Consider the following 25,164-nt stretch of genomic DNA (forward strand, 5'->3'; position numbering starts at 1 on the left):
TGGAAGAGATGCCCTTCTACCCCATCAGAGGGACAGGGCAGGACAGCTGTCTTCTGCTGGGCATGGCTGCAGAGGTGTGAAGCAGCGTGTGCACCCAGGGGTGCCCAGGGCTGTCCTTGTGAGCAGGGTCCCTGCACCCTGGGGGTTGTGTGCTGGGGAAGGGACTCTGCTGCTGCCTGCTGGGCTTTCCGCAGGGACAGACAATGACCTGTGGGTTGAAGCAGTGACCAAGGGAAGAGCACCCTAACGTCCTTGTGCTGGAAGAAAGTGCTGCATAGGTCAATTTTGCTCCCAGCTCCAGCTGATCCTTGAGAAATTCCAAAGGGAATTTCAAAAATAACATCAAGGAAGAATTTTCCTGCCTGGGACAGTCTTTGCTTTGACTTTTTCTCTCCTGTGGGCTGTGCTGGATGTGGCATATTAGAACTTATTTCTCCTCTCCAGAATGTCCAGATCAAAGGATTTCCAGATCCCAGAACACACAGAGGTTCCCCGGGGCAGTGCCCTGATGCTGAGCTGTAGGACAGGTTGGATGAGGTCTGTGATTACAGAGCAAGAGGTGACATGGGCAAAGAGGAGCAGCTGCAGGGACAGCTCCAGTCAGCGGAGATGTTGTCAGGGAGGGAGAAAGAAGGAGCTGCTCCAAGAAATGCCCTGGCAGTGCGGATTTGCTACCTCCCTGATATACCCCACAGTGCAGACATTGATATTCTACAGGAACACCAGGGTGTGATCAAAGAGCATCCAGCACAGACAGGGCAGCTGAGAGCAGGGCTGATGGACAGAGCAGCTCTCCCCACTTTACACTCAGGGGAAGATTTCACTGGCACTGCAGCAGCAATGTCAGGGAGTTCTGACAGAAGAAACACTCCTCAGGTACAGCCAGGATAAAACCAAAGCTCCAAAGCTCTGCTCTGCCATGGGTGAAATTGGAGTGACAGTGCTGAAAAGCTCCTTCCTATCCGCAGGGGATTTAGTCTGAGATCACACGATCCTTCTATTTACTGACTGCTGCCAGGCAGGACTGAGTTCTCGAGAGCCACAGCTGACACTCCTCCCAGCATGGGCATGCTCAAGCCAGCACGAAGCAGACCTCCCAAAAGGGACCTGACAAAAGTCTTCCTGAATACAGAGTCAATGTACAATGGAAGAGGTTTTCCTTAAGTGATAATTCCCTAATTTCTCACTGTGCCTTTTCCTCCTTTAAAAGGTCTCCATGCCCATAAATAGCAGATGTCCAACAGCAGCTCCATCAGCCAGTTCCTCCTCCTGCCCTTTGCAGACACACGGGAGCTGCAGCTCCTGCACTTCTGGATCTTCCTGGGCATCTACCTGGCTGCTCTCCTGGGCAATGGCCTCATCATCATCACCATAGCCTGTGACCACCACCTCCACACCCCCATGTACTTCTTCTTCCTCAACCTCTCTGTTCTTGACCTTGGCTGCATCTCCACCACTGTTCCCAAATCCATGGCCAATTCCTTTTGGGACACCAGGGCCATTTCCTACACAGGATGTGTGGCTCAACTCTTTTTCTTTGCATTTCTGATCATTGCAGAGTACTATATTCTCACAGTCATGGCCTATGACCGCTACGTTGCCATCTGCCACCCCCTGCACTACGGGACCCTCCTGGGCAGCAGAGCTTGTGTCCACATGGCAGCAGCTGCCTGGGGCACTGGGTTTCTCAGTGCTGTGCTGCACACAGGCAATACATTTTCACTGCCCCTCTGCCATGGCAATGCAGTTGACCAGTTCTTCTGTGAAATCCCTGGGATCCTCAAGCTCTCCTGCTCAGATGCCTACCTCAGGGAAATTGGTGTCATTGTGGTTATTGCCTGTTTGGCTTTTGGGTGTTTTGTGTTCATTGTGGTGTCCTATGTGCAGATCTTCAGGGCTGTGCTGAGGATCCCCTCGCAGCAGGGACGGCACAAAGCCTTTTCCACCTGCCTCCCTCACCTGGCTGTTGTATTCCTCTTTGTCAGCACTGCCTTCTTTTCCTATCTGAAACCTCCCTCCATCTCCCACCCAATTTTAGATATCGTGGTGTCATTTCTGTACTCGGTTTTTCCACCAGCAGTGAACCCCCTCATCTACAGCATGAGGAACCAGGAGCTCAAGGATGCCGTGTGGAAACTGAGGACTGGATTTTTCTAAGCACGAATAAACTGCTCATCTTCTACATCCATCTGGCCATGTAACTCATGTTATAACTAGTCTTAGTTTGTAAGGATTTTAGGTTTTTATTTTCCTTCTGTATTTTCTAAGCCTTAACAACATGGTCCACATTTATGCCATTCCTAATGTAGTATCTCCCTGCTCCAGGCCTAAAGACATCTTTTCAGCAGACTTGATGGATTCTTGCACTTTGATCACGTCTCCACCTGTGGGGTTTCAGAATGTTGGATAACATCCCATCTTTCAGAAGTCTGTTCTCTCAGAAGGTCAGCGTGTTGATAAGTGACCTTTATATATATCTGATTGAAACTGTATTGGGAGAGAAACTCCTCTTAATGCTGACCCCCTTCACATGACAGTTCCTCCCCATTCCTCCAGACCTTGGAGCCCCACACTGGGACTGGCTGCTTCAGAGGTGTCTTCACTCGGGCTGAGTCCAGATGGACAAGAAGGGCCCTTGTCTGCGTGGCCACACTCCTGACAGTGCAGCCCAATGTGCTCATGGCCAGATTCCTGTTCAGCACCTCTGACTGCTATGGCTTCCCCTGGAATGACCAAATTCTTCTCCCTGCAGTCTGTTCTCCACCTGTCATGTCTGAGCCTGTCTTGATGTGTGGGTGTTGTGCTGGAACCTTTTGTCCTGGTTTCGTTCCAGCCAAGAGCTGGACATCAAGAGGCCACGTTCTCTCTAGGAGGATGATGTGGGGTGGGAGGGATTGGAGACAGGGGGAAGGGAGGGAAAATCAAACAATAAAAAATAGTAAATTATACCACACTGGTGATTCCCAGTGCAGTTTCTCACCAAACCACACAGCTCAGGCCCTACAGCTCAGAGCCCTGTGCTCCTCCCCCCCACCAGCCCCCTTTATGCTGAGCTTGATGGAATTGGCATGGAACACCCTCTTTGGCCAATTTTGGGTCACCTGTGAAGGTTTATCGAGGTCTTTTTGAAGGGAAACTCCATCTTTTTAATGGTCCACATGTGCTTGCAGGTGTCTCTCCAACTTGTGATGCCTCCAATGAAATGCCAGCAATAGGTGTTAGAGACCCTGGGACTCCATTGCTGGATGGATGTTCAGCATGTTGGATGTTGGACTATGGAAGAGCCAGAAAATGACATCTGGCACTGTTAGGACTGTTCCCTTGGCTGGGAATTCATGAGCCTCAAGATTTATGGGGCTGCTTGTGTACTCTTGGGGAGGTTTCAGGCCAGGAACATCTGCCATCCCTCAAACCTTTTGCTTGGGACATACTGTTGGACGTTTAATAGGTTGGAAGGTGGGCACTGGTATAGCTGAAACGTATAGCACCATATTACTACCCTAAACCTCCTCTTTTACCCCCCCAAATTTTCTTATATCCACCCCCAGAACATTTGTACAACATCCCCACACCCCTCCCATCACCCATGGGTGCCCCCACAATTAATCCTCCCAGCACCCCTGGTGGATCCCCAAAACCTAATTACCCCCACCCCTTCATTTTCACCTCCAAATCCCCTCATATCTCACCCAAACACTTCTCTACACCCTCCAGATGCCCTCCCTTCTGCAATCATGGGTGCCCTCCACACCTTCATCCTGCCTCCCAGCCCACCCTTAACCCTTCCCAGGCACCCTGGCAGGCACCCCCCACCCCTCTGTATTCCCCTTGACCCCCTGCTCCCCCCAAAGAAATCCCACTCATACACCCCCAGCACTCCCTACACCACCCCCAGGCTCCCTCCAGAACCCACGGGTGCCGCCCCTCACTCCCCAGCACTGTGTTAAAACCCCAGCACCACTGCTGGTCCCCCAACACTCCCCATAACCCCAAAACTCTTATTTTCCCCCTCAAGTCCCAACATATCTCTCCCCAGTATGCACTATACCTCCCCCCAAAACACCTCCCCGACCATCTATGGGTTCCCCCGAATTTAACCCCCACATCCAGCCCAGCCTTAAACCTACCTAGTACACCTTGTTGCCCCTCAAATGCCCCCATAAACCTCAAACTCCACCCTTCCCCAAAAAAATCCTCCCATGTCCCCCGCAGAACTACCCTGCGTCCCCCACGCCCCACCTCCCCAGCACTAATGGGTTCCTCAGCACCACTTAAGCCCCCTCAGCCAAACATTAATAACCCAGCAAACTCTATACCCACCAGCACCACATTACTCCTCCAAACCCCTTCCTTTTCACCTTCAAATTACACCATACCTTCCCCCAAGACCCTGCCTCAACCCCTACATCCCCCCAGCAACAGTAAGTGTCCCCCCCGCCTCTCCAGCCTTATCTTAACTCCCCAAGCATGTTTATACCCCCAAACACCATGCAACCCCTCATAACCCTGCTGTAGCAGGGGGCAATATGGTGCTGAGGGGGTGTGCAAGTAAGTGCTTGGCAGGAGAAAGGTCTCCTTTATGCCAGTGCTGAGATCAGCCATGTTCAATCTTGAATGGGCCATATTGCTTTGCCTCATCCTTCTTCTGCTGGCTCATTTTGCTCCTGGGAATGAGCTGTTGTTCCTCAGCCTGTTCATCTGCAGAAGGGAAGGGACTGGCATGGATAGAAATAAAGTAGGTGTGTTTGGAATAGCAGGAAAGGGAATGAGGAGAAAATGCCTTTGTCCTACACTGTAAAAAGCCCAACACCAGCCCCACCCCCCGCTAAAGTAAGGAAATGGGAATGGCACTTCTGAAGATAATGGAGACTTTGCAACAGGTGATAGAAGTAGTGCCACAGAATCACAGAATCACAGAACACTGGGGGTTAGAAAGGACCTTGAAAGATCACACAGTCCAACCTCCCCTGCCAGAGAAGGATCATCTAGACTAAATCACACAGGTGGGTTTGAATGTCTCCAGAGAAGGGGACTCCACACCCTCTCTGGGCAGTCTGTCCCAGTGCTCTGTCATCCTCACAGTGTGAAAGTTCCTCCTTACATTCACATGGAACTTCCTCTGCTCCAGCTTGTACCCATTGTGCCTTGTCCTATCACTGACCATCACTGAGAAGAGCCTGGCTCCGTCCTCATGACTCCTGCTCTTCATCTATTTATAAACATGAATATGGTCACCCGTCAGTCTCCTGTTCTCCAAGCTCAAGAGGCCCAGCTCCCTCAACCTTTCCTCATAAGGAAGGTGTTCCACTCCCTTAACCCTCTTGATTGTTCTGTACTGGGCTCTTTCCATGAGTTCTCTGTCCTTCTTGAACTGAGGGGCCCAGAACTGGACCCAACATTCCCGGTGCCATCACACTAGGGCAGAGGAGAGCAAGAGAAGGACATCTCTTGACCTACTACCCACACCCATTCTAAAACACCCCAGGATGCCATTGGCCTTCTTAGCCAGGAGGGCACATTGCTGGCTGATGATAACCCTGCTGTGCACCAGGACACCCAGGTCCCTCTCCCCTATGCTGCTCTCCACAGGCCAGTCCCCAACATATACTGGTATCTGAGGTTGTTCTTCCCCTGATGACAGACCCTACACTTGCCCTTGTGAAATCTCATTAAACTTCTCCCTGCAAGTAGTAGTACCAAGAACAACTCCAAATATACAAGAGAGTTGTGAGGCAATCACAGTCCTGCCCTGCTGTCGTGCACTGGGGAGCTGGAAGAAGATTCCTGAACTTTTATCAAAACTTAACCGTGATGAAGTTTGTGGGTTATACTGAACTCAGCAGGGAAAGTAGACACTTGGGAAGGGATTGCCACCCAGCAGGAAGATATGGACAGGCTGGAAGAGTGGGCAAGGTCAAGTGTGGGGTCTAGGAGGTAAGAAAGCATAACCCAGGAGTGCAGCACTGACTGGGATCCACCTGGATGGAGAAGAGCCCTGTGCAAAGGGACCTGGGGGTTCTTGTGAACAAGCAGCTCACCAGGAATAAACAGAGTGCTGCTGCAGCAAACAACTCCAAGGTGCCTCAGCATGGGGATCACCTGCAGACATAAAGAAGTCGCTGTCCCACTCCACTCAGCACTTGTCAGGCCATGCCTGGAATTCTGGGTGCAGTTTTGGTCGCTGCTGTAAAAAGAAAGAAGTTCTGTGCAGATTGGAGAAGGTGCAGAGAAGGGCCACAAAGATGACCCAAGGCCTGGGCAGCCTGCCATCTGAGGAAAGGCTGAGGGAGCTGGGTTTGTTCAGCCTTCAGAACAAAAAGGCTTAGGGGAGACCTCACCAACAGGTGCCAGTACTGAAAGGCTGTCTACAAAGATGGGAGAGACTCCTGTTTTTAGAAGGAATCACATGAAATAGCTGAGGAATAATGGGTGCAAGTTCCTGCTGGAGAGATTCCCACAGGACATAGGAAGAAACTTTTACCCTGAGAACCAGGGTTTGCACAATATTCTGTGGGAAGTGATGGATTCCCCAACACCAGACATTTGTAAGAGTCAGTGGGATGGGGTGTGGGGCCAGTTGGTCTGTGTGGGGCTTTTCTTGAGACTGAGCCCTTGCCAAAAATGGTTGGACCAAATAGTCTCTGAGTTCCCTTTCAGCCAGGTACTCTGTGATTGTCTGAGTCTAGTAACATCATCACTGTCCTCCAAACGCATTCTCATGAGTTGAGCCCTCCTGTTTTGACCCTCAGACAGCTACAACAGTGGTTCTGTTCCAAGAAGAGGGGGAGCAGACTGTGAGGACATGAGGCTTCTTCCAGTGGCCCACTGCAACGTCATTTAGAAAGGATCTCTTGGTTTTGTTTCTTATTTCTCACCTTCTTTAACACCTGTTGCTGTCCCTTTGTTAGTGGCACCACAAGTTGGAGAGCCATCTGCAAGCACACAGGAACCATTAACAAAGTGGAGCGTCACTTCAAACAAACCTTGAGAAACTCTGGGATTACATTTGAATAAAAACATCAAGAAGATTCCCATCCAGAAGAGATCTTCTTATTCTGATCTTAATTATCTGGAGTGGAATTAATTTCCATGTGGTCACCCCCATGAGGTGAAACCACGAGAATAGGTTCCAGGACAAGGAAGCTCAAGGTTCCACATCAAGGCAGCTCAGACATGATGGGTGGAGAACTGGCTGCAAGGAGAAGAATTTGGTCATTCCAGGGGAAGCCATAGCAGTCAGAGGTGCTGAACAGGAATCTGGCCATGAGCACACTGGGCTGCACTGTCAGGAGGGTGGCCACGCAGACAAGGGCTGTTCTGATCCATCTGGACTCAGCACCAGTGAGGCCAAGTCTGGAGCAGTCAGTCCCAGTGTGGGGCTCCCCGGTCTGGAGGAAGGGGAGGAACTGTCATGTTGTCAGATAAAAGCCTGCCTAGATATGGCTAGGGGTCTTGTGTGAAGAGGCTGAGAGACTTGGGCTTCTGTAGCCTGGGGAATGGGAGGCTGAGGGAAGCCCTTTTGTGCTGCATTAAAGAACGTAAGAAAGGAAGTCAAGGTGAAACTACAGCTTTGAAGGTCAGAGTGGACGTGAGGATAAAGGAAAGCTACTCTGAGGGCAGTGCTGTGGTGATAAAAGTCACTCAGAGGAAGTGTAGATGAGCTGGTGGCTTTGTGTTTGTGGGAACAGCTGGAGAGGAGGGAGAGACAGCAGTACAGGCAGGGACATCATGGAGTGAGATCAAGGTGGGGAAAGTGGTTGGGTGCCTGCAGCCTGCAGGCAAACAACACAGGCGTGGGGCAGTGTGGCATGGGCTGTGGTGCAGATGGCCAAGGGTGGCAGCCAGGCCTTTGACTCCTTGACTAGGGCTGATATCCCTGCCACAGAGGCCTCAGAGGAGACACATTGTCCTGACAACCATGGAGTATCATTGCCTCCTTGCACCCACCCCAGGGGAGTACACCATGTATCATACCCCTGTCTGTCCCTTGGCATCACACCCCACATCCCAAGGAAGAGCCCTGAGACACAGGTGAGGGTGGTGGGGGCCAGGATCTCCCTGCCCAGGGGCTGGGGATCAGCACTTGGCATTTCTGTTTCATCAGACCAAGCCAGGGTGTCCTCAGCATCAGAGCTGCCTGTGCTTTGCCTGGGTTTGTCCTCATGGCCTCCAGTTGTCTGCTCTAAGGAGCCCATGGGGAGGCTTTGTCAGTTATGGCTCATGTTAGGGCTTGTTAATTCTTCAAGGTACTATGGGCATTACTCCTGACTTTGATATCTGGAGAGGTTTCTTCACTCTCCTCTTGGTATCTGAAGTCTGTGGACTCAGAAGAAAACACACCATGGGGCTCAGTAATCACACAGAAATCCCTACAAGCATGGCTCTTCAAGTCATTTCCTTTAAAAAAATAGACCTTGTATAACTAATTGGAGAGGTTTTATTTGAGTGATGAAAATTTCAAAGGAGTTTCACAATGGAGGATTTTTTCACAGGAAAAAATGTTTCTGTCACATCTCAGGTCACTGAAGACAGTTCAGCAGCATGCTGCAATGGGGGCTGGTCCAGAGGTCTCCTGAGGAGATCTGGACAGGCAGGAAAAGCAGTCTCTTCAGATCAAAACCTGTCTGGAGAACCTTGCTCTTCCCCAAGACCAGCAGTTCCCTCCCTGGCCTCCTGGGATGCCCAACACTTTTCCTGGCATCATTTGTGCTCACAGGCACAGACAGATTTCTCTGACCACAAACAACAGTTCAACATGACACAGTTTAATAACCATGAAATCTCTCTCCTCAGCTGCCTGCTACGGCCAAGCAGCGTGTGAAGGGGGTCAGCTTCCAGAGGAGATTCTCTCCCAGAACAGTATTAATCAGGTACATAGAAAGGTCACTTATCAACACAGTGACTGCCTGACATAACAGTTCATTGGACTTCTGAGCGACGGGACATTTTCCAACTCACTGAAATTCAAAGCAGAAATCAGAGAGCTGAGCGGCATCTGAATGTCCAAAGAGCAAGTGGAGGTGGAAATCTGTGAGCAAAGTGAAGTTCAGACGTCCCACCAGTCACCAGAAAAGATGTCCCTAGGCATGGCTGTGCCATCAGGAGAGGTGGAAACACCTGAATGACCAGAGAGATGAAGAGGCAGACTGGAGGTGATGCAGGCAGAAGGGAAGGGGAGTGTTTCTTCTGCTGCCATGTCTGAGTTAAACAAGACCAGAGATACTGCATGAGGTATGGGATGAAGGTGTTATTATATCAGAGACAGAATAGAAGGAAAAAGCACCACAGCACCTAAAAGTCCCTATTAAATACAGACTGATCCTAATGTGAGTATCATGGCCAGCGATATGCAGAAGAAGATGAGTAGTTTATTGCTGCTTAGAAACATCCAGTCATCAGTTTCCACATGGCATCCTTGAGCTCCTGGTTCCTCATGCTGTAGATGAGGGGGTTCACTGCTGGTGGAACCACTGTGTAAAGAAATGCCAATACCAGGTCCAAAGATAGGGAGGAGATGGAGGGGGGCTTCACATAGGCAAACACACCAGTGCTGATAAACAGGGAGACCACGGCCAGGTGAGGGATGCAGGTGGAAAAGGCTTTGTGCCATCCCTGCTGTGAGGGGATCCTCAGCACAGCCCTGAAGATCTGCACATAGGACACCACAATGAACACAAAACACCCAAAACCTAAACAGGAACTGACCACAAGGACTCCAGTTTCCCCGAGGTAGGCATCTGAGCAGGAGAGCTTGAGGATCTGGGGAATTTCACAGAAGAACTGGTCAACAGCATTGCCATGGCATAGGGGTGATGAAAATGTACAGGCTGTGTGCAGCACAGCATTGAGAAACCCACTGGCCCAGGCAGCTGCTGCCATGTGGACACAAGCTCTGCTGCCCAGGAGGGTCCCGTAGTGCAGGGGGTGGCAGATGGCAACGTAGTGGTCATAGGCCATGACAGTCAGAAGAGACAACTCTGCACTAGCCAAGAAGAAAACCAGGAAGACCTGTGCAGCACATCCCCAGAATGAGATTGCCCTGGTGTCCCACAAGGAATTGGCCATGGATTTTGGTAGAGTAGTTGACATGCATCCCATGTCGAGAAATGAAAGGTTAAGGAGGAAGAAGTACATGGGGGTGTGGAGGTGGTGGTCACAGGCTATGGTGATGATGATGAGGCCATTGCCCAGGAGAGCAGCCAGGTAGATGCCCAGGAAGATCCAGAAGTGCAGGAGCTGCAGCTCCCGTGTGTCTGCAAAGGCCAAGAGGAGGAAGTGGCTGATGGAGCTGCTGTTGGTCATCTGCTGCTGTCAAGTGTGGAGACCTGTCCAAGAAGGAAAAGGCTCAGTGAGAATTAAGGGAACTCTTCTTTGAGGAAAACCTATTTTAGTTATTATGGAATACCCTCAGATTGGCACACTTTTTTTGGGAAAACTCCTGGCAGGTCCCTTTTGGGAGGTCTGCTTTGTGCTGGCTTGAGCAGGGTCACCTGTGGGCTCTTGAGAACTCAGTCCTGCCTGGCAGCAGTCAGGAAATAGAAGGATGGTGTGATCTCAGACTAAATCCCCTGTGGGTAGCAATGAGCTTTTCAGCACTGTCACTCCAGTTTCAGCTGAGGGCAGAGCAGAGCTTTGGCGATTTGGTTTTCTCTGGACTGTACCTGAGGAGTGTTTCTTCTGTCAGAACTGCCTACCATTGCTGCTGCAGTGCCAGAGAAACCTTCCTCTGAGTGCAGAGTGGGGAGAGCTTCTTTGACCATCAGCCCTGGTCTCAGCTGCCCTGTGCTGGACGCTCTGTGATCACACCCTGGTGTTGTCTGTAAAAGAAACTGGACCCCACAGAGAGGCGAGGAATCCAGTCCTCAGTCCTACAGATGGGGGTCCTGAAAGTGAGGGTTACCTCAGTGCCAGACCCACCAATGGGCATGCCCAGAGCCCAAGGCAATTGTGGGATAAAGGTAACAAGAACAGGATTGTGAAACTGGAGAAATACTCCAGCCAAGGCTGGAAGGACAGGGATAGACAGATGGGAACTCAGGGGTTTCTCCTCACTGCTGGTTGGGCTGCGAAGGAGAAGATTCAGCCTGAAAACCTGGAACTTTGGGTCAGAGTCTTTGCTGGGAGGATAGAAACTAGGGGATGGCTGTGGGAACGTATCAGCACTGTGGGGGATGTCAGAGAGGTACCAAATCCCGACTGCCACAGCATTTCTGTGAGCAGCTCCTTTTTTGTGCCTCTGTGACAAAGTCTCTGCTGCCTGGAGCTGTCCCTGCAGCTGCTCCTCTTTGCCTATGTCACCTCCTACTCTGTGCTCACAGACCTCATCGCACCTGCCCTGCGCTCAGCTCTGCTCTGCAGACCCCTCCTGGCATCAGGGCACTGCCCTGGGAACCTCTGTGTGTGCAGGGCTCAGGAGAAGCTCAAACATCTTCATGAGAATCAAGTTTTCATTATATATTCTTGAGGGGAGAAATAAGTTCCCACCTACACAGTCAGCACAGCCCACAGGAGAGGAAAAGTCAAAGCAAAGAGTCTACCTAAGGGAAAATGCTTCCTTGATGTTGTTCCTCAAATCTGTTTCCAATTTCTCAAGGATCAGCTGGAGCTGGGAGCAAAGCTGATCCAGGCAGCACTGTCTTACTGCAGAATGACCTTATGATGTTCTTCGATTGGTCACTCCTTCAAGACACAGGTCCTTGTTTATCCCTGTGAAAAGCCCAGCAGGCAGGCTGAGTGCTGACCCTGGCAGCAGCAGAGTCCCTGCCCCAGCACACAGCCCCCAGGGCGCAGGGACCCTGCTCACAAGGACAGCCCTGGGCACCCCTGGGTGCACACGCTGCTTCACACCTCTGCAGCCATGCCCAGCAGAAGACAGTTGTCCTGCCCTGTCCCTCTGATGGGGCAGAAGGGCTTCCCTTCCAGGCAGCACTTTCTGGTCCTACAGAGAACCTGTCCTCCTGACAGACCCCACACACTCTCCCATGTCCCAGCTTTAGGAGATCCCTCCAGGAACAGAACCTGCATTGCCCTGCACCCACAGACATACCAGGCAGAGTGCTGTGGAGATTTCTCCTCCAGTGAGCTCTCAGCATCCATCAGCTCTCTCAGCCTCACAGGTCTCCCCTCGGTGCCTACAGGCATTGTCCCCAGCCCTGTGTGCTTGGCAGAGGAGCTGCTCCTGGGCAGAGCTGTTTCTCTGCAGCACTGCAGTATTTCTTGAGCTCCCACTGTCCATCCCAGGAGCCCAGCCCAGCTCGCAGCAGAGGAGCAGGTGAAGACATCATACCCTCCGTCCCCTCTGGACTCCTCCCTGGAGCTCCAGGGAACCTACTTGGAAAGAAACTGAAGTTCTCACTGATGTTCTCTCCCTTGTCTGGGGAGAAATCCTTGTGTCCAGCAGAGTCCTTTCTCCTGATCAAACCAGAACTGGACAGAAGAATCACCTTTCCTTGTCTCACCATGAGACAGGACACCCAGGCAAGGAGAGGAAGGGGACTCTTTCCCCTTGGGGAGGGTAAGGAGTATGACAAGTCACTTGAGGCACCTCATCCTTGCTTTGCAGCGCTGGGGCTGGATAGGGATGCAGCTCTGGCCCATGTCTGCCTCAAACTCACCAAAGCTGGGATTCCTCTTTCCACAGTTCCAAGGAGCACAAAACAGGGACCCACTTCCTGGGAGCTGCTGGTCCCAACTCCCAGGGGAATTAATGGGGGGGAGGCCAAGAAGGAGGTGTTCAAATACCAACACCCGGTGAAACCTGAGTGGCCAGAGGTGCTCCAGGAGATGTGCAGGGGAATCCAAGGTCCAAGAATCACAGAATGTTAGGAGCTGGAAGCAACCTCAAAAGATCATCTAGTCCAACCCCCCTGCCAGAGCAGGATCACCTGGACTAAACCACACAGGAACACATCCAGGAGGGTGTGAATGTCTCCAGAGAAGGAGATTCCCCAACCTCTCTGGGCAGTCTGTCCAAGTGCTCTGTCACCCTCACAGTGAGAAAGTTTCTCCTTTTCTTCACGTGGAACTCTGCTCCAGCTTGCACCCATTGCCCTTTGCTTATTTCTAAACCTGAATAAGGCCATCCCTCAGTCTCCTCTTCTCCAAGCTAACGAGGCCCAGCTCCCTCAGCTCAGAGGAACTGGCCAGCATTGCCCCTCTGCAGAAAGAGGACCAGCTCAGAGGAAAGTGGGACAGGCTCCTGGAATGGCTGCATGTGAAACGTGGCCAGGCAGGATTCAAGGATTCCCACAGGGAGGCACATGCCAGGGGGTGGCCTGTCACTGGGAAGCTTGCCCCACCTGGCTCTGGGCCTGTGAACAATGCTGCCTGCGGCTAGAGCGGCACCCCATGGAAGAGACCCCCCTCCAGCTGAGAGAGAAAAAGACCCTTTGGGAGGCCTGGCAAATCGACTCTATTGGAGCCCTTGGGAAGGTGGAGGGGAAACAATAGGATTAGTGGGAGTGGAAATCATTTCTGGCCTAGTCCAAGCCCAGGCATTTCCAGGAGCAGCAGGAGAACATCCAGGGTGGGCCCTGACAAATGGGTTTTGCTTTCTGCCAACCCCCAGTCTGTTCAGTCAGCCCAGGGCAGTCATTTCACTGCTGCCAAGGGGCAGGAGTGGGCTAAGGAAGGAGGAGTCAGGAGGGGATTTCACACCCTGTGTTACCCCCAAGCTAATGGGATAGTGGGGAGAACTAATGGGCTTTTGAAAGGGTTTTTAAAAGCTCACAAGCCACACTGGGCAGAACGACTCTGGGATGCAGTTCCCCGAGTCAGTGATTGCTGGGGAAGTAATGGATGTTCCGACTCAATGCCTTTTGTCCCAAACCCCAAATTTAATCCCCAAGCCCCACAGCACCCCAGGAAAGCCATTTTTCTCTCCTGATCAGCCAGTCTTGGTAGAAATGCCGACCATTGGGACCGTTCCCCTCGTCCTGGCTGAGCCCTTCAACAAATACGCTTGGAAAGCAAAAGATGCCCATGGGAAGGAACACAAAGTCAATACAAGGTGGATTATTCCATCCTTCTAATAACAATCGACGACCAGTTCCTTAATACAAACTGAGTCTGGGTTTTTTCTCTTTTCTTTTCCAGATGGAATCTCTGACACCTGCTTGAAGGAAGAGATGAAGCTGTTAATTGTCTGTATAGTTTAGTTAATAACTGCTTTGTTAATATTTATAGGACGTTGAGCAGACTATCACGAACATTGTTTTGGTCGACCATTCTCACCACCTTTAATATCTGGGGAAACTTGTGTGCCCCCTTCTTCAGCCTGGGGTGGCAAAATGGATTTATAACTTTAGGCCAGCAGGTGCCCAACGTTTTTAACCTGACAAATTGATGGGTATGTGGGAGCTCTTGAGGATTTAAAGACTGGCCATGGACGTTGAAACAATATCCCCGAAATGGCTCCTGAGTGATCTAAGTGACATAACCATTGGAAACGATTCATTCTATTGGAATGAGGAAACAAACCCATGGAAAACCCCAGTTCCAGAAAAGGGGGAATATTGTCTGAATTGGAATGACAACAATGGATGTTTTGTGGGTCACAGTGTGTGTGATTGGACCTTCGGGTGTGGAAATCCTTGTATCTTCTGTGGGTGTCGACTCATTTATTGTGCAACTTATAATCACTCTTCCTGTCAGAGGTGACATGTTATTGTGCATGTTGAGCAACACCACTGATGAGTAAAACTCATTCCTCAATGGCTAAGTTGGGCATGGGTCATCAAAACCAATTTGATATCTTTTGGTCTAATAGGAATCGTATGGGAGTTGAGATATTGATGGAATCCAACCCTTTGTCTTGTGGCAGAACCTGGTTGGCATAACCAACCAGGAAGTTACCATTCAGTTTGGGAATTAAGGTCTATGACAACCTCAGTTGATATCGAGGGTCCATTGATATTTCTATAGCAGGTGGGAGTAGCCAGTCCTGGGGAAAAGACAGGTGGACCCTCCAATGTGTCGTACAACATTTTGGACCTGCAACCTAGAATCCTAACGAATGGATTAGGGCTGCTCGAGCCCCAATCTATAATCTAAATCGCATTATTCCTCTACAAGCCATCGTAGGAATTATTACTAATGACACAGCTCATGCCCTCCATCTATTGGCCAATCAGGGGCACAAATGTGAAGAGCAATATTAACACATCACATGGTTCTCAATTACCTGCCAGCCAAAGGAGGAGCCATTGGTGGTAATAAATGATTCTAATTGTGGTTTGAAAATAGATGACAATGGCAAGGTTGTTAAACAAACCACAGCCAGAATACAGAAGTTAGCCCATGTCCCCGTTCAAACAGGGGAAGGCTGGGACATTGATATGTTGTCCTGGCTCCCCATTGGGCCATGGGTTAAGTGAATCCTATTTTATTTGACATGTGGATTCACCACATTGTTATTTTTACCACGTATTATTCCATGTTTTATATGATTGATTCAACATGTTGTAGCCAATAGGCAATTTGTAACTCCTGCTTCACCTGAGGGCGTTAAAGAAATGCCCAACGACACCATCAGCAGTATGGAACATATTAAATAGGGTGTTTTTACTTGTCTTTGCTTAAATCTAGAACAGAAGTTTTGAGACCCCGACAAAACATGTGCCTTAGACTAAGGGGGTGTGGAAATCGATTTTCCTACTGTGTATGCCGACCCCAACCAGAATAGACCAGGGCAGCAGACCACAAGAACCACAAAGGCCACAAACACTCTGCTTTGTATCACCAAAACCACACAGGTACCAGAATGCATAGATGTTCTGAATTGATAATTATAGAATCACAGACTGGTCTGGCTTGGAAGGGACCCCAAGGATCATACAGTTCAAAACCCCTTCAACAGGCAGGGCCACCAACCTCCAGGCCTGGAGCTACACAAGGCTGCGCAGGGCCACATCCAGCCTGGCCTTGAACACCCCCAGGGATCAGGCATCCACCACCTCTCCGTGCAGCCTGTTCCAGCAGGAAGAGATTTACATTTTAAGAAGTAAAAATGCAATAGTTAATTGGATGTTGTTAGCTATTGTGACCATGCTCTCTCTTTTCCTTCTTCCTCTCTTTACCTCCTGTCATTCATGCCACCGTGGCGTAACGTGAACGAAACAGCCATGTGGAGCCATAGGGTGGTCTAGGGGACTGTGTCAAACAATGAAGAGACTGTGTCAGGTGTTTGTCTCAACACTGCTGGAACATTACACCACCAGCTATCGCCACTGTCAGCAGTAGAGCAACAGTCAGACTGCAAGACCAGATGCATCCTGCCTTCCTGTGGACCTGAATGCAGAGCTGATTAAATTTAACCCAACCACTGTGCATGTGCCCAGACCCGGGGTCTGGAAGAGACAGGGGCCAGAGACCCCTGAAGACCACCTAAAACCTCCCAGTGATGGTATTGGGCAGACACACCACCACTGAGTGGGGGGTGCAGCTAAACAAAGTAGCTCTTGGAATATGCTGATTGATTCCTGGAAGGAGTGAATACAACACAATAAAAGAACAGAGGTGACCGACATGGAGGGAACGCTGCCCCACCAGACCTGAAGACATTGGCCTGACAGGACACTGCAACTCCATGGTGTTAGATACTGCATTTCGTTCCCCCCCCCCCCCCTTCTATTGCACACTTGTTGTTGGCCAAATAAAGTGACTTGGTTTTGAGTCTTAATTCTGTTCCTGAAAATTGTGAAGACCTGGTCATGACAAAACTCCTACTTGGACATTACTCAGGAGTTAAGCCCAGGTGCCCCAAGCCACCCAGAGCAACCTGGGGTCTATTGGAACACAATGGTGTGTAACCTCTGCCAAATTAGTCTGGTTTTGGATCCTGACAACTACTTGGGGAGGTTTCAGACCAGAAACGTCTTTCAGCCCTCACACCTTTTCTTTGGGAGCTATTGCTGGACGTGTTGCATTTTGGAATGTGGATGCCTGTAGAGCCTGAAAATGACATCTAGCATTATTAGGACCATTAGGAATGACCTTAGCCCCAAGGATACCAGGGTTGCTTCTGGACTACCTGGGGAGGTTTCTGACCAGGAAACTTGCTCAGCCCTCGAACCTTTTGTTTGCGACCTACAATAAAGGAGGGATATTCTCCCTGGCCCTACTTATGTTATTAACTCTATAATAACAAATAGCAAATTAATTAAATCTACAATAACTTAATTGTGAGAGAGGATGAAAAAAAGGCTGAGGTCTTTTTCCCTCAGTCTTTAGTAGTAATACCATTTGTCTACTGATACCCAGACCCCTGAGTGAAAAGATGGGGACAGAAGGTGGATGGAATCCCCCAGGACAACCTGGACGACTGGCACACTGTCATGGATGGCTATGTGCTGTTTAGGAAAGACAGGCTAGGGAGGCGAGGTGGAGGAGTTGCTCTTTATGTGAGAGAGCAGCTGGAATGTATTGAGCTCCACCTGGCTGTTGCCTTTCTAGGCGTGACGACCTGGTTCAGGAGTGGCACGGCGGCCACACTCTGGCCGCTCGGGCCATCAGCTCACAGACACCAACGTGGTGGACGGCAAATGGCGTTTATTAGTGAGTGGCACAGTGTTATATAGCCGAGGTTTACCATGTCATTTCCGTCCACTTACATCACCGGCTGCCTACTATTGGTTACCTGAGGAGAGGGGGGGGAGGGTCCTACCTTTCCGTACAGCCCGACATCTTCCGACCGCCAGGCCCCAACTACCAACACCTGGGGAAGGATGAACCATCCGTCGAGTGCTTGTGAGTTAAAATCAAGGGGCAAACTGGTATGGGTGACATTGTTGTAAGAGTGTCTATAGGCCACCTGATCAAGAGGAGCAGGTTGATAGCGCATTCGATAAGCAGTTAGGAACAGCCTCAAGACCCCGGGCACTGATCCTTATGGGGGACTTCAACTATCCAGATATTTGCTGGGCAAGCAACACGGCCAGTCGTATGCAGTCCAGACAATTTCTGCGGTGTGTTGAAGACAATTTCCTGCTACAGATGGTGCAGGAGCCTACAAGGGGAGGGCGGGTGCTGGACCTTGTTTTCACTAACAAGGACGGGCTCGTTAGGGAGGTGAAGGTCGGGGGCAGCTTAGGACAAAGCGACCATGAAATGGTTGAGTTCAAGATTCTGGGTGGAAGAAGCAAGCCAAAAAGCAGGATAGCTACCTTGAATTTTGGAAGAGTTAACTTTGATCTCCTCCGCTACTTAATAGGGGCTGTCCCGTGGGCTACACTGTTGGAAGGAATGGGAGCCTGTGAGAGCTGGCTATTATTCAAACAGTGCTTCTTCCAAGCACAGGAACGATGCATCCCTTTGAACAAGAAATTGGGAAAGAGAGGCAGAAGACCTGCATGGATGAACACGGAGCTATTGGGTAAAATCAAAGAGAAGCAGAAGATCTATGAATTGTGGAAAAAGGGTCTGAGCACCTGGGGAGAATACAGGGATGTGGTCAGGGCCTGTAGGGATGCAACTAGGAAGGCTAAAGCCCTCTTGGAAATGAAGCTGGCAAGGGACATAAAGGATAATAAAAAGGGTTTTTTTAGATACATGAATAGTAAGAGGATGACCAGGGATAATGTAGGTCCCTTGCTGAATGAGGAGGGTGTCCTGGTAACGGGGGATGCTGAGAAGGTGGAGATACTGAATGCTGCCTTTGCTTCGGTCTTCACTTCAAAGGCCCCCCGGCACCCACAGACACTGGATGAAAGTTGGAGTGTTTGGGAAATGAAGAATTTCCCTCTGGTTGAGGTAGGGGAGGTCCAGGAGCGGCTCAAAGGGATTAATGCACACAAATCCATGGGCCCTGATGGGTTTCATCCACGTGTGCTGAGGGAGCTGGCGGAGGTGATTGCTGAGCCACTCTCTATCATCTTCAACAGGTCTTGGAGGACAGAAGAAGTGGCTGAAGACTGGAGGACAGCCAATGTCACTCCAGTCTTTAAAAAGGGCAAGAAGGAGGAACCTAGTAACTATAGGCCAGTCAGCCTCACCTCTGTCCCAGGAAAGGTAATGGAACAGCTTGTTCTGGATGCCATCTCCAAGCAATTGGAAGAGAAGAAGGTCATGAGGAGTAGTCAGCATGGATTCACCAAGGGGAAATCATGCTCGACCAATCTCACAGCCTTCTACGATCTCATCACCAGCTGGGTAGATGGAGGGAGAGCAGTGGATGTCATCTACTTTGACTTCAGCAGGGCCTTTGATACTGTCTCCCATGACATCCTGATAGCAAAGCTGAGAGAGCATGGGATAGATGAGTGGACAGTGAGGTGGGTTGAGAATTGGCTGTTGGACCGAGCCCAGAGGGTTGTGATTTGAGGAGCAGAATCTGACTGGAGGCCTGTGACTAGCGGTGTTCCCCAGGGCTCGCTGTTGGGTCCAGTTCTGTTTAATATCTTCAGTGACGACCTTGATGAGGGAATAGCATCCACCCTCATCAAGTACCTGATGATATAAAGCTGGGAGGGGTGGCTGACACGCAGGACACTGCGCTGCCATCCAGAGAGACCTGGACAGGCTGGAGAGCTGGGCAGGGAGAAACCGGATGAGATTCAACAAAAGCAAGTGGAGAGTCTGGCACGTGGGAAGGAACAACCACTTGTATCATTACAGGCTGGGGGATGGCCTGCTGGAGAAGAGCTCAGTGGAGAAGGACCTGGGGGTCCTGGTTGATGACAGGTTGGCCATGAGCCAGCAGTGTGCCTCGGTGGCTAAAAGAGCCAATGGGATCCTGTGGTGCATCCGGAGGAGTGTAGCCAGCAAGTCAAAGGAGGTGATCCTCCCCCTCTACTCTGCCCTGGTCAGGCCCCACCTGGAGTATTGTGTCCAGTTCTGGGCTCCTTGGTTTAAAAAGGACAGGGATCTCCTGGAGACAGTCCAAAGAAGGGCCATGAAGATGATTAGGGGCCTGGAACATCTTCCCTATGAGGATAGGCTGAGTAAGTTGGGACTCTTCAGCCTTGAGAAGACTAAGGTGGGGGACCTAATTAAAGTTTATAATTTTCTTAAGCAGGGGATGCAGGGGGAATCAGCCAGCCTCTTTTCAGTGTTCTGTGGGGATAGGACAAGGGACAATGGCTGCAAGTTGGAGCACAGGAAGTTCCGCACCAACATGCGGAAGAACTTTTTCACAGTGAGGGTGACAGAGCCCTGGGACAGGCTGCCCAGGGAGGTGGTGGAGTCTCCACCTCTGGAGATATTCAAGACCTGTCTGGACGGCTATCTGAGTGATATGTCCTAGGGAGCTGCTTTGGCAGGGGGGTTGGACCCGATGATCTCTTGAGGTCCATTGCAACCCCTACAATTCTATGATTCTATGATTCTATGAAACCAGGGTGCTGGGAAACTAGGGTTATGGGAAACCAGTAGTGCAGGAATATGGGGACATGGGAAACTAGGGGCGCAGGAAAAGAGGTTGCTGGGAGACCAGGGTGCTAGGAAAGTGAGGGCACAGGAACCGGGGTGGGGAGACCCTTGTGTGCTAGACAACTGGGGGCATTGGAAGCCGGGGTGCTGGGAAAACAGTGTGCTGGGAAACTGGGGGCATGTGAAACAGGAATGGGGAGACCAGGAAACCAAGCTGCCAGCTAACAGGGTGTGTAGGAAACCAGGGTGTCTGGAAACAAGGGTACAGGGCAACTTGGGGCACCTAAATACTGGTGTCCTGGAAAATCAGTGCCCTGGGAAACCATTGGCCTGGGAAACCATTGGCCTGGGAAACCAGGGCCCAAGAAGGCAGGGGTCATGGAAACTGGGGTGCCAGGAAACTGGTGTAAATGGAAGAAAGGGGTGTGGGAAAATGGGGACGTAGGAAACCAGCAGCATGGTAACTGGGGCTGCCGGACACCAGGAGCACGAGAAACTGGGTTGCCAGGAACATGAGAATGCAAGAAACCAGTGTCTTGGAAAATCAGTGCTCTGGAAAACCAGCAGCCCAAGAAACCGGGGACTCATGGTAACTGGGGTGCTGGGAATCCAGTCTCCTGTAAATTCAGTGATCTGGGAAACTAAGGGCATGGGAAACCTGGGTCCTGGGAAACTGGAGGCATGTGAAACCAGGGTGCTGGGAAACTGGGGGTGTGTGAAAAACTAGCATGGGAAACCTGGGGGCATGGGAAACTAGGGTGGTGGGAAAATGGGTTTCCAAGAAATAAGAGTTCTGGGTAACTGGGGGTGCAGGAAACAAAGCTGCTGGGTAACCAATGCGCCTAGAAACTGCGGTGTACGTCAGGAGCGGAAGCCTCTCCCATGGGCTTCCAAAGCGTCATTCCTGGTCTTCAGTTTTGGGTATGGGCAAAAGGGGGTGAACAACAACTGACAGAAATTCTCAATCAGATCAGATCCACTCTCATGAGGAAGGGGATCTTGGAAACTTGCCTCCGACCCCAGTAATTCCCATGGGACCTGGGACCAGCAGCTCCCAGGCAGAAGGTGCCTATTTTGTGCCCACCAGAACAAGAGCAATCCCAGCTCAGGTGAGTTTGTGGCAGACAGGCCAGAGCTGCATCCCCTTCCAGAAAGGATGAGGTCCTTGGAGTGACATACCTGACTCCTTTCCCCTCCCTGTCCCTGTCTGGGGGTCCTGTGTCAAGGGGAGACAAGGAAAGGTGATTCTCCTGCCCAGATCTGGTTTGATCAGGAGAAAGGATTCTGTTGGACACAAGGATTTCTCCCCAGTCGAGGGAAAGAATGTCAGAGATGAGATCATAGAGTGATCCCCATGAGGTGTGAGACACCAGGAGGGAGCCTTGAAGAACGTGTCTTCTCCTGCTGAGCTGGGCTGGACTCCTGGGATGGAAGGAGCTCATGAAACACTGCAGCACTGCAGAGAGACAGCTCTGCTCAGGAGCAGCTCCTCTGCCAAGGCACAGGGCTGGGGACCCTGCCTGTAGGCTTTGAGGGGGGCTGTGAGGCTGAGAGAGCTGATGGATGCTGAGAGAGCTGATGGATGCTGAGAGCTCACTAGAAGAGAAAGGTAAAGACACTTTGCTTTGAATTTTCTACTCCTGTGGGCTGGGTGGGAAGTGGGATCTGAGCTTTTATTGATAACATTGAAGGCAGCAGTGCAAACTCTTTTGTCATTAGGACTTGTCAGAGCATCTCCTGAGCCCTGCACACACAGAGGTTCCCAGGGCAGAGCCCTGATGCCAGGAGGGGTCTGCAGAGCAGAGCTGAGCACAGGGCAGAATGGATGATGTCTGTGAGCACAGAGCAGGAAATGAAATGGACAAAGAGAAGCAGCTGCAGGGACAGATCCAGACAAATTTTAGCATGTACAGGAGAAGAAGCTGCTCTCAGAAATGCCCTGGCAGTGGGGATTTGGAAATCCCCCACACTGCAGACTCTTCCCCGCAGTGACCCCCTGGTTTCTTTCAGACAACACAGATTCTGCACCAAGATTTCCAGGGTTTCAGGCTGAGTCTTCTCCTTGGCATCCCAAACCCACAGTGAGGAAAAACCCTTGAGTGCCTGTCTGTCTGTCCCTAAACTTCCAGCCTTGGCTGGAGCATTTCTTTCTGTTTCTCCTCCTGTCCTTGCTGCCTTCGTCCAACCTGGGGTTCTGGGAATGTCAATTGGTGGGCCTGGCACTGAGCTGACCTTCACTTCAGGAGCCTCATCTGTAGGACTGAGGAATTTCTAGGGGCTTCTTCTGGGCTTCAAGGCTGCCTCCGACAATGGCACCGCTCTCCTAGGGACTCTTGTGCCCCAGAGAGGAGCCCCATGCAGGAGACATCTCAGCACTGAGGCCATGGCAATACCTGTGTGTGGGCAGCTGCAATGAGCCCTGTGTGTCCCTGGCTGAGTGAGGAGATGAGATCCTACTTGGGTAGGATGAGACCACAGAAGGGCCTTGGAGCTCTGCCCTGGCAGAATTGATTCTTCAGCTCTCTGTGGAGTCCAGTTTCTTCTACAGGGAACAGCAGGGTGTGATTACAGAGTGTCCAGCACAGGGCAGCTGAGAGCAGGGCTGATGGACAAAGCAGCTCTCCCCTCTCTGCACTCAGAGGAAGATTTCACTGGCACTGCAGCAGCAACGTCAGGCAGTTCTGACAGAAGAAACACTCCTCAGGTACAGTGAGGAGAAAACCAAAGCTCCAAAGCTCTGCTCTGCCCTTGGGTGAAACTGGAGTGACCGTGCTGAAAAGCTCAATCCTGTCCACAGGGGATTTAGTCTGAGATCACACCATCCTTCTATTTACTGACTGCTGCAAGGCAGGACTGAGTTATCGAGAGCCCCAGCTGACCCTCCTCCCAGCAGTGGCAGACTCAAGCCAGCACAAAGCAGACCTCCAAAAGGGATCTTACAAAAGTCTTCCTGAATATAAGGAGTCAAACTGAGGCTATTCCCTGAGAACTGGAAGAGGTTTTCCTCAAAGAAAAGTTCCCTAAATTCTCACAATCTTTTGCTCCTCTGACAGGTCTGCACACTTGACAGCAGCAGATGTCCAACAGCAGCAGCTCCATCAGCCAGTTCCTCCTCCTGCCCTTTGCAGACACAAGGGAGCTGCAGCTCCTGCACTTCTGCCTCTTCCTGGCCATCTACCTGGCTGCTCTCCTGGGCAATGGCCTCATCATCATCACCATAGCCTGTGACCACCACCTCCACACCCCCATGTACTTCTTCCTCCTCAATCTCTCTGTTCTTGACCTTGGCTGCATCTCCACCACTGTTCCCAAATCCATGGCCAATTCCTTGTGGGACACCAGGGCCGTTTCCTACACAGGATGTGTGGCTCAACTCTTTCTTTGTATTTTTGATTGTCACAGAGTACTGTCTTCTCACCATCATGGCCTATGACCGTTACGTTGCCATCTGCCACCCCCTGCACTACGGGACCCTCCTGGGCAGCAGAGCTTGTGTCCACATGGCAGCAGCTGCCTGGGGCAGTGGGTTTCTCTATTCTCTGCTGCACACAGCCAATACATTTTCACTGCCCCTCTGCCATGGCAATGCCCTTGACCAGTTCTTCTGTGAAATCCCCCAGATCCTCAGGCTCTCCTGCTCAGATGCCTACCTCAGGGAAACTGGACTCATTGTGGTCACTGTATGTTTAGCTTTTGGGTGTTTTGTGTTCATTGTGGTGTCCTATGTGCAGATCTTCAGGGCTGTGCTGAGGATCCCCTCGAAGCAGGGACGACATAAAGCTTTTGCCACATATGTCCCTCACTTGGTTGTGGTCTGCGTATTTCTCAGCACTGGTATGTTTTCCAATCTTAAGCCCCCCTCCATCCACTCCCTTTTTCTGGACCTGTTAGTTTCATTTCTTTACTCGGTGGTGCCACCAGCAGTGAACCCCCTCATCTACAGCATGAGGAACCAGGAGCTCAAGGATGCCATGTGGAAACTGACGACTGGATGTTTCTAAGCAGCAGCAGCAGCTGCTCGTATCACCAACCATGTAACTCACCTTATCACCACTCCCTTTTTTTAGTTTTTTTTTAGTTCTGGGTTTGCTTTTTTTCACCTGCCTGGTTCTCTAAGCTGTAATTACATTGTTCACATTCACCCATTACTAATGCAGGATCTCCAGGTCCTGTGTGACACAGAGAATGTGTAATGAAAAGCTGTGCTTACTTGGTATCATGTCTGCCTGGAAAGTGCCATACTTTTTCATTCTTTTTCTTTTTCTCATATTTGAAAAATATTTACTGTCTTTATCAGCTTAATCATTTGACTACCTGGGAATTTCCAGGTAATATACCAATGGCAGTAGATGAAATATTCACTTTTCCCTTTACCTGGTTTATTGTTTGTGGTCTCTTTCACCTCCCTCATCATTCAAGTGTTTCCTCTTCTCCTGATGATACATCCATGTCTAAAGGACATCTTTTCAGCAGACTAGCTGGATGTATGCATTTCACTTTGATCACTGGATTCCAACTCCGCTTCGTCTTTGGTTCTGCAGATGCCGATAATCGCTCTGTTGTCTGATTTGAGCTACAGAGAGCTGGAAGACATCCCATCTTTCAGCAGTCTAATGAACTGTACTGTCAGAAGGTCAGTGTGTTGATAAGTGACCTTTCTATGTATCTGGTTCAAACTTTTCTGGGATAGAATCTCCTCTGGATGCTGACCCCCTTCACACGCTGCTTGGCCGTAGCAGGCAGCTGAGGAGAGAGATTTCATGGGTATTAAACTGTGTCATGTTTAACTGCTGTTTGTTG

At 50.6% G+C, this 25,164-nt stretch overlaps 1 protein-coding gene and 1 pseudogene across 2 annotated transcripts; both read left to right on the top strand.

The window, feature by feature from the left end:
• Positions 1-1,233: 1,233 nt before the first annotated feature.
• LOC311200673 (olfactory receptor 14A16-like) lies at positions 1,234-6,806 on the top strand (the record flags this gene model as incomplete). Its single annotated transcript, XM_084274957.1, has 2 exons — positions 1,234-2,064; positions 6,750-6,806. The coding sequence occupies 2 exons, from the start codon at positions 1,234-1,236 to the stop codon at positions 6,804-6,806; spliced, it is 888 nt and encodes a 295-aa protein (XP_084131083.1).
• A 16,634-nt stretch (positions 6,807-23,440) lies between these two features.
• Positions 23,441-24,365, top strand: LOC311200674 (olfactory receptor 14A16-like; annotated as a pseudogene). The gene has a single exon. The product of its transcript is annotated as an olfactory receptor 14A16-like (transcript).
• Positions 24,366-25,164: the final 799 nt, after the last annotated feature.

This window comes from Gallinula chloropus, assembly GCF_964237585.1.
Source record: "Gallinula chloropus genome assembly, chromosome: 24".
Classification (NCBI taxonomy): Eukaryota; Metazoa; Chordata; class Aves; order Gruiformes; family Rallidae; genus Gallinula; species Gallinula chloropus.